General features: G+C 30.9%; 1 protein-coding gene across 4 annotated transcripts; it reads right to left on the reverse strand.

The window, feature by feature from the left end:
• Nucleotides 1-904: 904 nt before the first annotated feature.
• Nucleotides 905-8,720, reverse strand: LOC137816475 (uncharacterized). Of its 4 annotated transcripts, none has more exons than XM_068619625.1 (10): nucleotides 7,878-8,720; nucleotides 6,134-7,227; nucleotides 4,878-6,017; nucleotides 4,671-4,712; nucleotides 3,787-3,863; nucleotides 2,415-2,499; nucleotides 2,258-2,341; nucleotides 2,036-2,137; nucleotides 1,854-1,952; nucleotides 905-1,256 (listed from the first exon to the last, which is right to left on the reverse strand). In XM_068619625.1, exons 2-10 carry the CDS (start codon nucleotides 7,217-7,219, stop codon nucleotides 1,116-1,118), a joined length of 2,856 nt encoding a protein of 951 aa, XP_068475726.1. In that variant the 5' UTR covers nucleotides 7,220-7,227; nucleotides 7,878-8,720; the 3' UTR covers nucleotides 905-1,115. The 4 variants fall into 4 exon arrangements, with proteins under 4 accessions (XP_068475726.1, XP_068475725.1, XP_068475724.1 ...); XM_068619624.1 differs by having other exon boundaries at nucleotides 6,134-7,270; XM_068619623.1 differs by having other exon boundaries at nucleotides 6,134-7,273.
• Between the last annotated feature and the right edge of the window lie 5,902 nt (nucleotides 8,721-14,622).

Here is a 14,622-nt window from a genome sequence, read left to right on the forward strand (position 1 = left end):
TAAAGAAATAGAGAATCAAAATTTTCCCAATTCAGATACAATTTTTTTCATCATGGGATAAATTAGTTTTTTTTTTACTGCTTCATATCTTCAGGAATGAATAGTAAAAAGGCATAATAAAAAATAGGCATGGATGAATAGTGTTAAATATTTTTATAACCTTAATTTATTTTTTTATGAATGATTTGGTGGATGTAAATCATGCTATGTTCCAATAAGTTAACAACATTTCTGATCAGTCATTTCATCAATGAAATGAATTCATTAGGATCTAAGGTAATACTTTTAACAAAGTATAATAATATAATTGACTTTTATATCTTTGAAATTCTTTGGCATTAACTCGCTCAGAAAGTTTTCTCCACTATGCAAGTTATTTGAAAGGAAAAGATTTTGTAACACCCAAAAAGTAAAATACAATACATACCATTATAATAATAATATTTTTAATTAAAAATAAATTAAATATTAATTTATTTATTTATCAAGTATATGTTTATTATGATTTATAATGATGCTTAGCATGAGTTTTTTTATTAAAAAAATAAACATGTTTGACTTTTTTAACTACACTTTCATTTTTAAAATTTTAAATTCATATTCCGTAGTTTTAATTATTTAATTTTTATATTGTAAATTCTACTACTAGTCTAGTATTAAAATATTCTCAATTAAATTTATAATAATACAAAAAACAATATACACTTAAATCAATGTCACATTATACTTATCATTTTGGTTTCTATAATTCAACTAACGTTGAACCTTTGAAGATGAGAGGGAAATAAACACTAAACCCTAAATCCTAAAAATACGAAACATCCCTTTAATGAGTAATCCTAAAAATACGAAACATCCCTTTAATGAGTAGGGCATAGGGCATAGGAGAGAAGATACAACAAAGTAGATGAAGAATTTAAATATACAAGGCTTATATTTGTGTTTTCCTATTTATGTACACTGATTACAACAACCCCTAAATGAATGGTTGATGAATGGGAAACTGTACAAGCTGAGGCAAGCCATATCTAATAGAAGGCTTGCACATTCAAGTTTCATTAACTATGTTAAACTTGGATTTATGACGTTTTTGTTGTTGTGTCAAGTTGAAGTACCTAGCTAAGCTCTTCTTCGGAAACATAAGCTGAGTCAAGGCATGTTTTTAATCTCTGCAAGAACTTTAACGTCTCCGTATACGAAGGGTCTAAGCGGCTCACTGGTTTGCAACAATTTATATGATCTGTTGACTCCAATACCTGTTTCAAAATTTGAAGCCAAATCAGAAAAACAAAACGCTTAAACTGCTATAATACTACAAAAAAGTATGGTCGATTCAAATATTGCAACCGAGTCGCATAAATACTTTGTAAATCGTGAATTGTCACACAGACAGAATTGACTTCTATTGTTTCAAATCCTATGTCATTGGAGTCTCTCAAGAAAAACGTATCCCTTTGGCTAAAAGCTTGCATCTAACAGGACATGCAGATCAACATTGTCCAACCATTCTTTGATAGTTTATGGACTAAAAATTTATAGAAGGGAACAGAAAACTTTTTTTTTCTGATGACCGTAAATATTTTGCAATCAATTCATGGCAACCACAAGTTAGTGATTATCTTAAATCATGAAACTAAAATAGCAATGACATCAGTTACTGCATTATATGTTCCTTAAAAGTGAAAAAGGAACCTTTTTTTTCAGAGTTGCCTTTTGCAACTGGGATGCTGGGAAGGGTAGGGAGATCAAAGGCCAGAGCTTGGATGAAAATGAATTATTTGGACAAAATATTTTACTCTTTATTTCATTTTCCTTTTCTTATAAAATGAGATAGAATTACACAATATACTTACAACTAATTCCCCAAATCCGGGATATGCTGACTCAATTGGTACAATTTCGGTCCGAAAGGCCCATCCACCATAACCTTCAACTATTGGAGTTACCTTGGTCTGCAAAAAGCAGTCACTCACAACTCAAACTCAAGAAAAAAACATCGGAATAGATACTACCAAATAGCTTAATTGCTGATTACCTCACAAAAGCTGAGGACATCAAGCAACCCCTTCTTATGAAGGTGACGAATATAGTCATTAAGCTCTATCAGTCTTGAAGATCCACTTCTTAGCTCTCCTATCTGTTAAACATTAAAAAGCAAGAGCAGAACACTCTTTCAAATGTAGCAAATATAATTGCATAGGAAATAGGTTAACCAACATCTATTGTTGAACAAGGGTAGGTAACTTCAAATACTAACTGTGGGAGCTGGACGAAGCACAAAGCCCATTCGCCAAGGCATATCTGCAAGTTTGCTACCAAAATGTGGGCAGCTATAAAAAACCTGCAACCAAAATAACATAAAAATAAACCCTGCATATTTTAAGCATATATTTAGTTAAGGAATCAATACTTACAATTCCCATAGTATTTTTCACAAGATTATCAAATCTTTCCTCCTTTGCTTTATGAAGAATCTGCTTTACAACCAGACCTCCCATACTGCAAACAATAGAAAAGCACATATGCAAAACAAAGTGAGGTACAGTTTGACTAAACATATAACTTGGTGATTAAAAGGCATCTGAAAAATGCAATTTACACGAAATATATAAATAAATAAACAATTAATTTTGACATTGTCCCAAAAGGACTCATAGGCTAAACTCTTTACTGGAAAAATAAAAGCAATTACAGTTGAGACACAAACAACAAAAATACTTGTCACCACTTGTTCATAAGACATACAAAGTGACGTATGCATCCATCACACCTGACAACAATTCTTGCCAAAAAAGAGCAAAATAGATTACACAGACACACGTAAAAATCAACAGAACTAATTTGTTCTGCATCCTTTTTTGCTACTTTTATATCAAAGTAAGGTATAAGTTCTCTTGTATAAGTAAGACATGTTCACATTTATGAAAAAAAAAGTTGCAAACTAAAACTCTGTATGATTGTGAATCAATCATGACTTAAATTCTTAAATTTAAAACCCTTCTGCATATAATTGTTACCTCAAGATTTTGAGGTGGTGCCACTGAAAGAGTGATTGAAAGAACAAATTATGATTAAAGCATGCCTTAAATATGAGTTAGGTCCTATAACATAACTACTTTTTCCTATTTTAGTACTTTTAATTTTTTTTAAATAGTCTCTCGATGTAATATTGAATTTTTAGCATTAGTTCCTTGTCATTAAATAGTGTTACTGTTAACTGCTGGTGTGCCTAAATATTCAGGGACTAAGGGATTGAAATAAAATAAAAAAAGGCATATTTACAGGGATTACTAAAAATTGTACAAATAGACTGAAGCAGCTGTTAATGAAAACCAAGTATACTCAGGAACTAATGCCAAAGAATTGAATATTGCAGGAAGATTTAAAAACAAATAGTTTCAGAAGTAGTAAGATAAAAAAAAAATGAGTAGTATATTAGACGGATTGATAACTAAAAGCATATCAAACCAAAAAACATTAAGATAATATACCTGAAAACAAGCAATAGTCAGGTGATATGCATGAATTCCCTTAATCTAACTGTTGATGATTGTTTAGAAGCATGTGTATATATATATATATATATATATATATATATATATATAGAGAGAGAGAGAGAGAGAGAGAGAGAAACACACAATAACATACAACAGTGAAAGAAATATTCTTGTAAGCAGAAGTTACTTGCACTTTCAGAGGACGCATGTCAATCATAAAAATGAGTAAGTAAACCAATGAGTGCACAAAAGTTCAATAATCTGAACACTCATAGGCAGCTAGACTAACCTGTGAGTAACAAAAACAACAGGTCGATTCCCAACTCCTGCCGCAACAAGCTTCTCCAATAGCATAGAACTAACTTCCTGCAAATTTCAAAATAAATGAGTATTTGAACTAGAAAACAAAGAGGCCTGTCAGTGGGTAAGTGAAAGGAAAGCAGTGGTAAGGATGCAAGAGAAATTGCCAACTGCAACCATACATGCAGGGAGGAATTTAAGAATTTGGTTGTAGATCTGTAGTGTATAGTTTTAGAGAAATTTAAGAGCTATGATACATACCCGTGATATGCAAACCAGAAACACAAAAATAACAAACTAATAATGAAGAAACAAAAGGATATAGAAAGAAAGAAACGTTCTCACAACTGCTTCACTCAAATCACAAGTAAATTGTTTAGATCTTCATAGTCTCACTTGGTAAGAGTTCATTTTTGGACAGCTTTTCTTAACAGTCATTTAAGCACATGTCAAAACTTAGTATGATGTCTAGATTTATATTTTCATAAAATGCTAACAAACTGATCATACAACCGTGTAATGGTGCTTTAGCCTCAAGCAAGATGAGGAAATTTCATCGTGTATAAGGGTTGGAACACCCCTAAAGTGTTTCTTTTAAATTCTATTAATTCATTGCTGATCAAAAAAAAAAAGATGAGGAAATTTCAATTTGCAAGTCTGTCTGATAAGGCAATTCCAGAATGACTGTAGCATAAAAAATGATAATTCTCTATAATCCTTAACAAGGCTCATAGTGCATGGAGACCCCGTATCCACTTTTACAAAGTCAAGTATCAGCAACTTTCCACATGACTAAGAAGCAGAGCATGGTAGATAAGTAAAAGCTAATGATGTTTCTAGATAATAAATAATGATGTGTTTTAAAATTGTAACCTGAAGAGGCAAGCTAGCTCCAGACCACTGTGTGAGATTAGTCTGCACAAAGAATTTACCTAAAGAGTTAGATGGAGGTAAAGGGAACCACCCATGAAACAAACTCTAGAAAAGGTGATAGAACTAACATAAAAAAAAGAATGCAATTCATATCCGAAACATCTCATCTTACTAAGGCAAATATGCCCCAACTTTACTAAGACAAACCTTGTATTTTAGGGTAAACATCCGAGCCTCAGGAAAATCACTGGAAAGCCATTCACCAGGCCAAAAGGTTCCAAGCTTTCCTGCTTCCTCGTCAATCTTCTCCACCAAGTGTGGTGAAGTAGAGATTTTTTCCTCAGCTATACGCCAAGTTTTGTAAGGCCCACCACGGAGTCCGTGGACAAAAACTATGTCTAGTGGAGGCAAATTTCTATCTGGGTTGCTTTTAGTTGAATCATTAGAAATAGAGCAGTTGTTGTTATTCCAGGATTCTATTCCATTGTCATTATCAGCAAAGGGAGCCAGAGATATCACATTTGATAAAGATTCTTGCTGATCTGTTTCTTTGGGACATTTCCAGTGGGGAAGATGAGAATTTATCAAGAATATCATGTCATCATAACGAGGACATGAGTTCCTATAATTTTTTACACCACCATCAGAAGGACCACTATTTCCACTCCTTCCATTAGGCTGGTCATTGCAAAACACATTTAAAAGTGCTGCCCTGGCATAGCTTTGCATTTTAAGATCACTGCAACCTGGAATTCGCCCATTAGCACAATCATCAAGCCATTTGCACCAGGTTTCATCAGCTGTGACGACCTTCTTGACTTTGGGAAGCAGTGAGAGGATGGTCAACAACCGAGCTGCATGCTTGCGGATATGAGCAGTAGGTGGAACTCGAACACTGGCTGAATCATATAATTCTGATATAGGTGGTTTCCCATCTACATTTGATATCCGCTCCTTCCCCTCATGTGCTCTAGATGATGCATCATAAGCCTCAATAGCAGCAAGTTTCTCATAATCATCACTCAACATAAAGCGCCTCAGTAAACTTAAAATCCCAAAATCAACTATCATGTCTTGACACACAGAATTTTCAGCACAAACTTCAGTCAGAGCTTTAATTCCTTTCAGTGTTGCCACGGCAGAATCTGCAGCATCTAATTTAGGCAGATTATCTTTTTTTAAATTTTTAAATGGTCCTGCTAAAGGTTCCAGAGACAGAAAATCTGCCAGTGGGGATGCATCCCCAGAGGTAATTCCCATTTTTTTAGCAGCCAGATTAACAACAGCAGTGGATAGTTGATTGGCAACTTGTGCAGCAGAAGCAATATTTGCATTATTGATTAACGTCTGCAAAAAGATAACACAGATAAAATGTGCACCAAAAGCAGACTTGGAATTGAAGTAGCACTATCAGATATAGTGAAAGGTAATTTCGACAGAATGAGAGAAAAATATTTGCATACCTTTACATTATCACTTTTTGGTTGACTGGTTCCACTATCATTTGATTTCTTGATAGAACTATGAACTTCAGATAGCATAATGGCTAACCATCCTTGAGAAAGTGGTACAGATGTTGGTCCGTAGTCTTCCAAGATCTGAGAAAGAATCTTTATGGCTGAAGATCGTATAGTATCAGAGGAAAACGTTCCAAAAACCCAAGGTACAAGAATGCCCGACCATTTTTGACTCTCTTCAAGTGACAAATGCAGCTCCCCAGTACAAAGTAGCTCTAATGCCTTTGCCATTGCTTCTTGCACCTGCTTATGTTTTGTCATCTGCTTGGCGATTTCTCTCATTGGGTTAAGACCATTCTCCATCACTATCTTCTGCACTGCAGGGCTCCTCTCAACAGATAAGAGAAGGGCAGATAAAGCTACATTAGCCAAAGAAACATCTTCATGCTTGCATGCCTGAGATATAGTAGAAAGAATACTGGAAGCCCATTCAGAAATAGATTCATTCAAAGGTGTATGGCGATCTTCTAATAGCAACCGCACCACCAAACTTGCATGCCATTTTACAGATCTCTCGGGTGCCATTAAAGCAGCCATGACTGCATGTCCATCTCGATCCAGCTCCCGAATGTGAGTTTTATTCATTTGCGATGCTGTTGCCCAATTTGCTAATGCCCAGGTGGCAAAAGGAACAGCAACATGTTCACAGTGCAAATCATCCCAGAGACCAGGAACAACAGAAGAGGATACATTCTTTTGTTGCGGAGAATTTTCATACTTATTTTGATATATGATAGTTTTAGGAGTTTGATGCTTCAATTCTTCACTATAGGAATCACTGCAGGTCCTTGAAAGCCCTAGAACAGGGGTACCTTCAAGTATCTTGATCCCAATCCCTTTCCTTCCGGTCCCACCACCATCATCTTCACCTTCAGGTGGCTCATCCAAGTGCAAACCCCCTTCCTCAATTACTTGTAGGGCAGCAGCAATGTCTCTAGTCTCAGCATTTCCAGGCAATGATGGATTAAAAGATACCTCTTGTGTATTGTCACAGCTGGACGTAACGATATCCATAATGGCAGCCACAAGCATACTCCTACCTTTCAAAGAATCAGAAATATCAAATGCACTACGTCTTGAATGCTGCTGCCACAAAAATTTGCATAATGTAAATGCCAGAACCAGAAAAGAGACTATCGTCAACATCCTATGCTTACATTTATATAATAGATCTAGAATAGCCACAGCACTAAGAAAACAACAATTCTACTGTGATACACTCACTTTCTCTTCTATCCTATCACATCACTGATCACATTATTAATTACTCTCCCTTTTCTTTTTACTTGCTCTCATGTTTCCACCTACATACCCCCCACCCACAATCGGGGGTGCGTTCATCACTACTCCTAAGAAAATACATGTTAAAAACAAAACAACGATCAGATTTTGGCATGCATCATTAAAAACGCAACAACTTTATGTTAAATATTAGATGTGAAATATACAAAAGGACAGTCATACACTTTATTCTAGTTCAAAAGACAACTCCTAAGATTACATACAGCTTCTGAGTCTTCTTACAAAATATCCTCAAGGAATAAACAAACAAACTGAATGTATTTCATGAGAAGTAATCAAGCACACTAGAAATAAAGTCCAATTGATTGTTCAGTTTGCAAATGCCTAAGCAACAAAACCACCACAACAACTCACACAGAAAAAGTAATTAACATAAAGAATGATTTACCTTCTTCTTCTTAGAACGCCGAGGCTGGCACGAAAATATGAACCTCAGAAGATTCGGAACCGCGTTAGGTCTCCCAAGCACCGCCGCAGACACGTTAGGGTCCGAAATCAGAGAAGCAAGCGCCCTCGCGGACTCCGCCTGAGTGCCGCCGCCGCCTTCTTTCGCCACGGCCTCCAGCAGCCAGTCCACGACAGCGCCGCCACCAGCCCCGACGATCGCGGCCCTACGACCGGAGTTCGCGGCGGCGATGTCGGCGAGCAAGGCCGCGACGCGAATCTCGAAGCCGGAGCGGACCTCATGGTTTGCTGACGACAGCACCGAGCACAGAGAGTGCCAGAGGACCGCAGCCGCGACGCCGGTGCGCCTGGCGTGGTGGAAAATCCGGTCGAAGGAGTCCGCGGCCTTGCGCGCGGCGTGCTCGGCTCTCGTGTAGAGAGGATTGGCTTCTCCGCCGCGATCAGATTCGTGGCGAACGTAGTCGGAGGTGAGGAAGGCGGCGGAGGTGAGAATGGCGGCGGCGGAGAGCGCGACGACGTAAGCGCGAGAGGAAGATTGCGGAGAGATAGGAGAGAGCTTGTGGCGGTGATCGTGGATTGGTGCAATTTGAGAATTCTCTACGCTTTTCTTTGTTGAATTGCTCGTTTTCCTTGAAGAAGAAATGCTTCGAGGAAGATGGTGGCGAAGAAGTAGTTGCGTTCTGTTACAGATTCGAAACATTTTATTTTTATATTTTTGCCTTTGCGTTTTGCCAAGAGAAGAGAAAGAGAAGAGATGTTAGTCGTTTTTCTTGACTCCAAGATGATTTAGATGGCGGGACCATAACTTGCTCTCATTCCTAATGGTACATGGATCATATTCAATTTTCTATATAAAGATTTTTTCTTACATTTAAAATACAAAATTTTATATTTTGGATGATAGAATTTAAAATACAAAATTTATTTTAAATTATATAATTAATAATAAAATTTATATTTCAAAGAAAATTTCGAATTCAAAAATTCTTTTCAAATTAATATAGAAAGAAAATATGTTTCAAACTCTATAGTTTGAAATACAAAATATAATGTATTTTGATTTTCAAATTCTACAATTTATAATCGAATTTGTAATCTGAATTGTTGAATTGTAGTTTTGAAAGTATTTTGTGATTAGAAGATAATTAAGAATACAAAAGTATCTTCCAAATTTTACAATTCAAGATACAATTATATTTTAAATTGTTGAGAATACTTTTCAAATTCTAGAATTTAAGGTAAATTGGATGTTCCATAAAAAAAAAAAAGGAGAAATGGAGGTGCATGAAGAATGTACCTAGGTGCAGGAAGATGCCGATAGAGAGTAGTTGACTGCCAACTTTTTTTGGGTTTCGGCCCACCTTCTAAAGCCCAAGTGATTTGTTATTCAAGTATGGCACTTTCTTCCTGTAACCCTACATTTTTCTTCCTGCACCCCCATAATGTTATGCAAATATCAAATTATCCCTATTATTTTTTAAAAACCCTAAAATGGACTTAAACTGTATTTATTTTTTTGCATTATGGATTATGGAACTAGAAAATTTTGGATTGGCATTTCCGGTAAAATTTCGGATCCACCAATCTCTAATTCAAAATATGCATTTCACATTCAAAAATCTATCATTCAAAAAAAAGCATTCCGGATCCATCAATCCGTAACAAAAATATGCATTATGGATTCAGAAATCCATAATTTAAAAAAAAGCATTCCAAATCCATGAATCCGTAACAAAATCAGGCTTCCAGATTCAGCAATCCAGAAATCAATAATTTATGTAAGAATTGCTTCCAGAACACCCCCTCATCCAGAAAAAAAAAATATTCAGTTCTGGATTGATGAATCCGTAACACACTCCCAGATCCCTATTTCTGGTAACTACGGTATCCTTTTTCAAATAAAAGATTAAGGCCAATTTCAAAATTTAAAAAATTGTGGGGTGCAGGAAAAAATATGTAAGGGTGCAGGAAGAAGAAGCCTTCAAGTATTATAGGAAGGATAAATTCCTCTTACACTCAATCTTTTTGAACTCGCACTCTATATAGTTTTAAATTTTAAAAATGTCCTTTATTTCAAAAATAAAAATCTGAAATTAAAAATAATACATTTCAAAAAAGTAAATCCATAAGAAATGATTGTGTTACGAAAATAAAAATCTGGAAACAAAATCAAAATCCCATTCTGAGTAAAAAAAAAATCCAAAATACAAAAAATTCTTTTAGGAAAAACAATCTAAAAACATATTTTAGAAAAAAGGTTTTGGAATATAATTAAATATGTATTTAAGGGCATTTTGAAATAAATTAAATAACATAAATATAAATTTAATAAACAGTATAACTGAAAATATATTAAATGATATAAATATAAATAAATATACATGACTAATTAGAAATTACATGATATAATTAAATTAAACAAATAAGACCACATATATAATTAAAAGATAAATCAAATAACATGAATATAAATAAATAAATAGAACGTAACAGGAGATTAAATTAAATAATAAAAATATAAAAAGAAAGAAAATAAAATAATATAAAATTCAAAATAGATAAAATGTTAATAAAACATACTTAAGTTTATTATGATTAATACAAAAAAAAAATTAATCTCACTCCCTCTTTACTTTATTGATTGGAGTTACACATTATAAGAACATATATAAATGCTTTTAGAAAAATAAAATTTCTTACAATCCATTGTTTAATTTCTCTCTCTCTCGAAATTTGTTTTTTAAACTCGTGATTGCTTCCACTTAATGAAGAGATAATAATTTTTTCTTATCTTATCTTTTTCTTTTCTTTTCAATCTTTTAGAAGGTTCTTTTAAAAATTTTAATAGTTAATATTAAAAACCATTTTAAGTTATTTATCTGCATTAATAAACTATTTTAAGAAATGTACAAAATGATATTAAAAAACATATAATATTAAAATTTGAAGTTATTAAGCTTTTTGATTTCATAACCATCACGAGTTACTCGAGCAGAAAGAAAGGTTTTTTTAATTAGTGTAATAATTTGCTTTACGGAGGAGCATCAAGAACAAGAAATCGAAAAGCCAATGAAAAGGGTGGTGGTAGAATATCTTATGTTTTAAATTAATGTGAAATTATGAATAATGTGAAACGTGAGGAATTCTTAAATAAATAATAAATATAAGTATGATTATGAATATCTCATCATCACTAATCTTTATAAATATAATATTATATTTGGCGTGCTTATAGTTGTAATTGAGTGGATCAAGTTACTATTTTAATTTTCAAATGAAATAATTTCAAACTTCTTTACTTCTTTTAAAGTTTAGTTGAGTAATTTTAGAGGGTAACTATTTTTCATAAAAGATTTGAAAAACTTTATAAGAAAATATATTGCTTGAATAGGGAACTTTTAAAACATTATACACATATTTTTATTAATTAGGGAATGTTAAATAAAAATTAAAAGCTCTTTATCTTCTTACCTTTTTTATTTTATACACGCCAATGAAATTATTTTATGATTGATGTAAATAAGAGATTTCAAAGTTAAATAATTTAAACTCAATATTTAAATTTCTTAAAAATTAAAAAAAAATTATCCAAATACATCAATGAATTAAAAATTATTTAGAAGCCTTTCAATTATGAGTAAGGTACACCAAAATGGTGGAGCATATTGACCTACTGTGTTTTGCCAATATCAATAATTCACCATGCAAGTCATGTGTGTGTTAAAATAGTAACTAGTGGTTTTAATTTAGTGAGTTATATCTCATATGCATTGGTTTTCTCTATGTGCCCATTCCTACAAAACAAAAGTTCATACCATTATCTATATATTTTATTAAGATAATATAGTTGTTATAAGAAAAATGATTAAATATAATTTTTATCTTTAATTCAAACTTTAGATGTTCTTCGTATACTAAAAAATATTAAAATAAGTCAGATATTAAAATAAGTCAGTGTTTTTATGTAACAAACGAATTTTCAACCAACTATATTATAAATCAATATAAAATATTTTAATATTTTAATTTATTAAAAATTCATTTATCATATAAAAAAAACACTCATAATTCTTTATTTCAATAATTTTCTTTTACTCTAAGTAACTAGAAGACATAAAATTTTGGACTATAAACCAAAATTAATTTTACTTTAAAATACAAAACATATATAACTTAAAAAATTCAACCAATCTTAGCTGTTGGTATGTTGTTTGTCAAAGTTGGACTTGTTTTACATAAAAGTATGTCTTATTATAATTTTGTTTGCATATAAGTATGTCCTATTATAAATTTATCTTGTTATAAGATTTTCAAAAAAGACTTGTGAATTTCTTATATTATTAATCTAAATAAACTCACTAAAAATATTCTTTTTATATTATGTAATACATTGTACATATTTTATACCTAATTATATATAAATAATATAGTAGGAAAAAATAATTTATTTAAGATTATATTTATTTATAACATGAAAAAAATAATATAACATGATCACGTTTTTATATGTCTTTATCAATGTTGATTAGGTATCAAAAAGATTGCTTTTGGAAATTTAATGTATAAGAGTTAAGATACATTTGAACTATCTTATTTTATTTTATTTCTTGTTAATAGGAAGAAATGATATACTTTAATAACTTTATAAACTTTAATATAAGTCAACATACCTAACAATTAAAAAAAATAACTGATACATTCAAACAATTTTAACATAATAATAATTCTATAAAAAAAATCATCTATATTTAGTTAAATGTGTTATATGACTATTTAAATATTTAAGGTCTATCTCTTCTAATAAAATGTTTTTTCTAATATTTTTTTTCTAAAAAAAATGTTTTTTCTAATAAAAAAATGTTTTTTCTAATAAAAAATGTTTTTATGAAGTTTAACTTGCCTAATTTCTAAAAAAAAGGTTTAGTTTGATTTAAGCTCAATGCAGGCTATAAAGTATATTTTTGTGGAATAATCTAACTCATTTTTATTCTTACGAGATATTCTTCTACATATTCTTTGCTATATTTCACATGCACATTTTTTTTTAAATTATTCGGGTCAAGTATGTTCATTATGAATGTTTACACAATTCTATATATAATATTAAAACTCTATGTTATTTTAGTTCTAGTTGCTTCGCATGATTGTTGGAATAATATAATACATTAGAGTAATAATTACGAATTTTTAATAAATCGAGAAATATAAAAAAATACTGAAATTTATATTCTTTTAACCCTTATGGGAAGAGTTGTGAAAAATAGATATTTGTGTACCTCACGAGCACGCCATTAATATTTTAATGGTTATATGAAAACTCGTGTTTCTCGTTTGGGTTCTTCACCTGAGGTTGTGTTGATTATTCATCAATGATGTTGTTTTTGTTACTTCAATAAGGAAAAATAAATAATTGGCATTCATTACTATCAACCAAACCTAACATCAATAATAAATGCAATAAACTAAAATTAAGTAAAATAGATGACAAGTTCTGTATTAACTCAACTGTCATAAAAAAAACTATAAATAAAAATTGATTTTATAAATAAAAAATAATTAATTATATATACTAAATTAAATATTATTTTAAAAATTAAAAAAATTATAAATATTTAAATTAGTTTTTTATTATTAATAAATTATTTATAAATTGATATTTAATTAGTTATTAATATTTTAGTTATAAGTTTTAGAATTTAAATAACTAATAATTAAAATGTTATAACTAATTAAATATCAATTTAAAAATATTTATTAATTATTATTATAATTTTTTATCAGCATAAATTAATAAAAAAGTATACTTTAAAAATATCTTCACCCTTCTACATAATCTAAATATCATGTTACTTAAAACAACAGAACCAAAACAATTATTGTTGTGTATAAAATTAAATTATGAACCAAAACAATTATTGTTGTGTATAAAATTAAATTATGCATGTAGAACAAATATAGTCACTGTTTGGACAATCATATTTAAGCAGACTCTATAAAGTTAGAATTTAATAAATTAATTATAATTTAAACAACCCAAAAAATAAAATTAAAAACTCCTTTAACCTAGCCTGTGCCTCATAAATAATATTCGTGTTATTATAAATTACTAGTTAATTAATTAATTAATGATTTGGAATTTGTAACTTTCATTGACACAGTGTTTTAGATATTTTCATTGACTCATGTTTTCATGAGTATCGTGATGGTGGCTACTAATAGTGAATATTATTCTTGTCGTTAATGATAAGTTTTCTTTATGATAAGAAGGAATTTTCATACAATCAATGTAAAAATGAGACTTTTTTTTTATGATGGTTGAACTTTGTGTCACATAACTTTATTATTTATTGCATACATTTAGCTAGAAAAAGATTTATGTTAACAGTTTAAAATATGGTTAAATGTGTTGAAAATTTGATTAAATGGGTATTTTAAGTCCATCAAAGTATTCCCCATTTTTTAATTTGATTTTTTTATTTATAAAACATTATTGCAACTTAACATCAGAGCTAAACATTGGAGTTAGGCTGACATTTCAATCAACAACAATCATCTATCATCACATAGAAATTTTTTTATCAAAAATAAATAAAAAAATACAAAAAATACAAAAATATGGAAAGACTAAACTATTGGCATCAGTGGTGTTTCCTGGAATTTAGAATGAGAGAAATTGACCCTTTGATCCATCAATCTTTGAAGCCATAAGCTTTTTGGTCTTCTAGCTT

The sequence above is a fragment of the Phaseolus vulgaris genome, chromosome 1, assembly GCF_000499845.2.
Source record: "Phaseolus vulgaris cultivar G19833 chromosome 1, P. vulgaris v2.0, whole genome shotgun sequence".
NCBI lineage: Eukaryota > Viridiplantae > Streptophyta > Magnoliopsida > Fabales > Fabaceae > Phaseolus > Phaseolus vulgaris.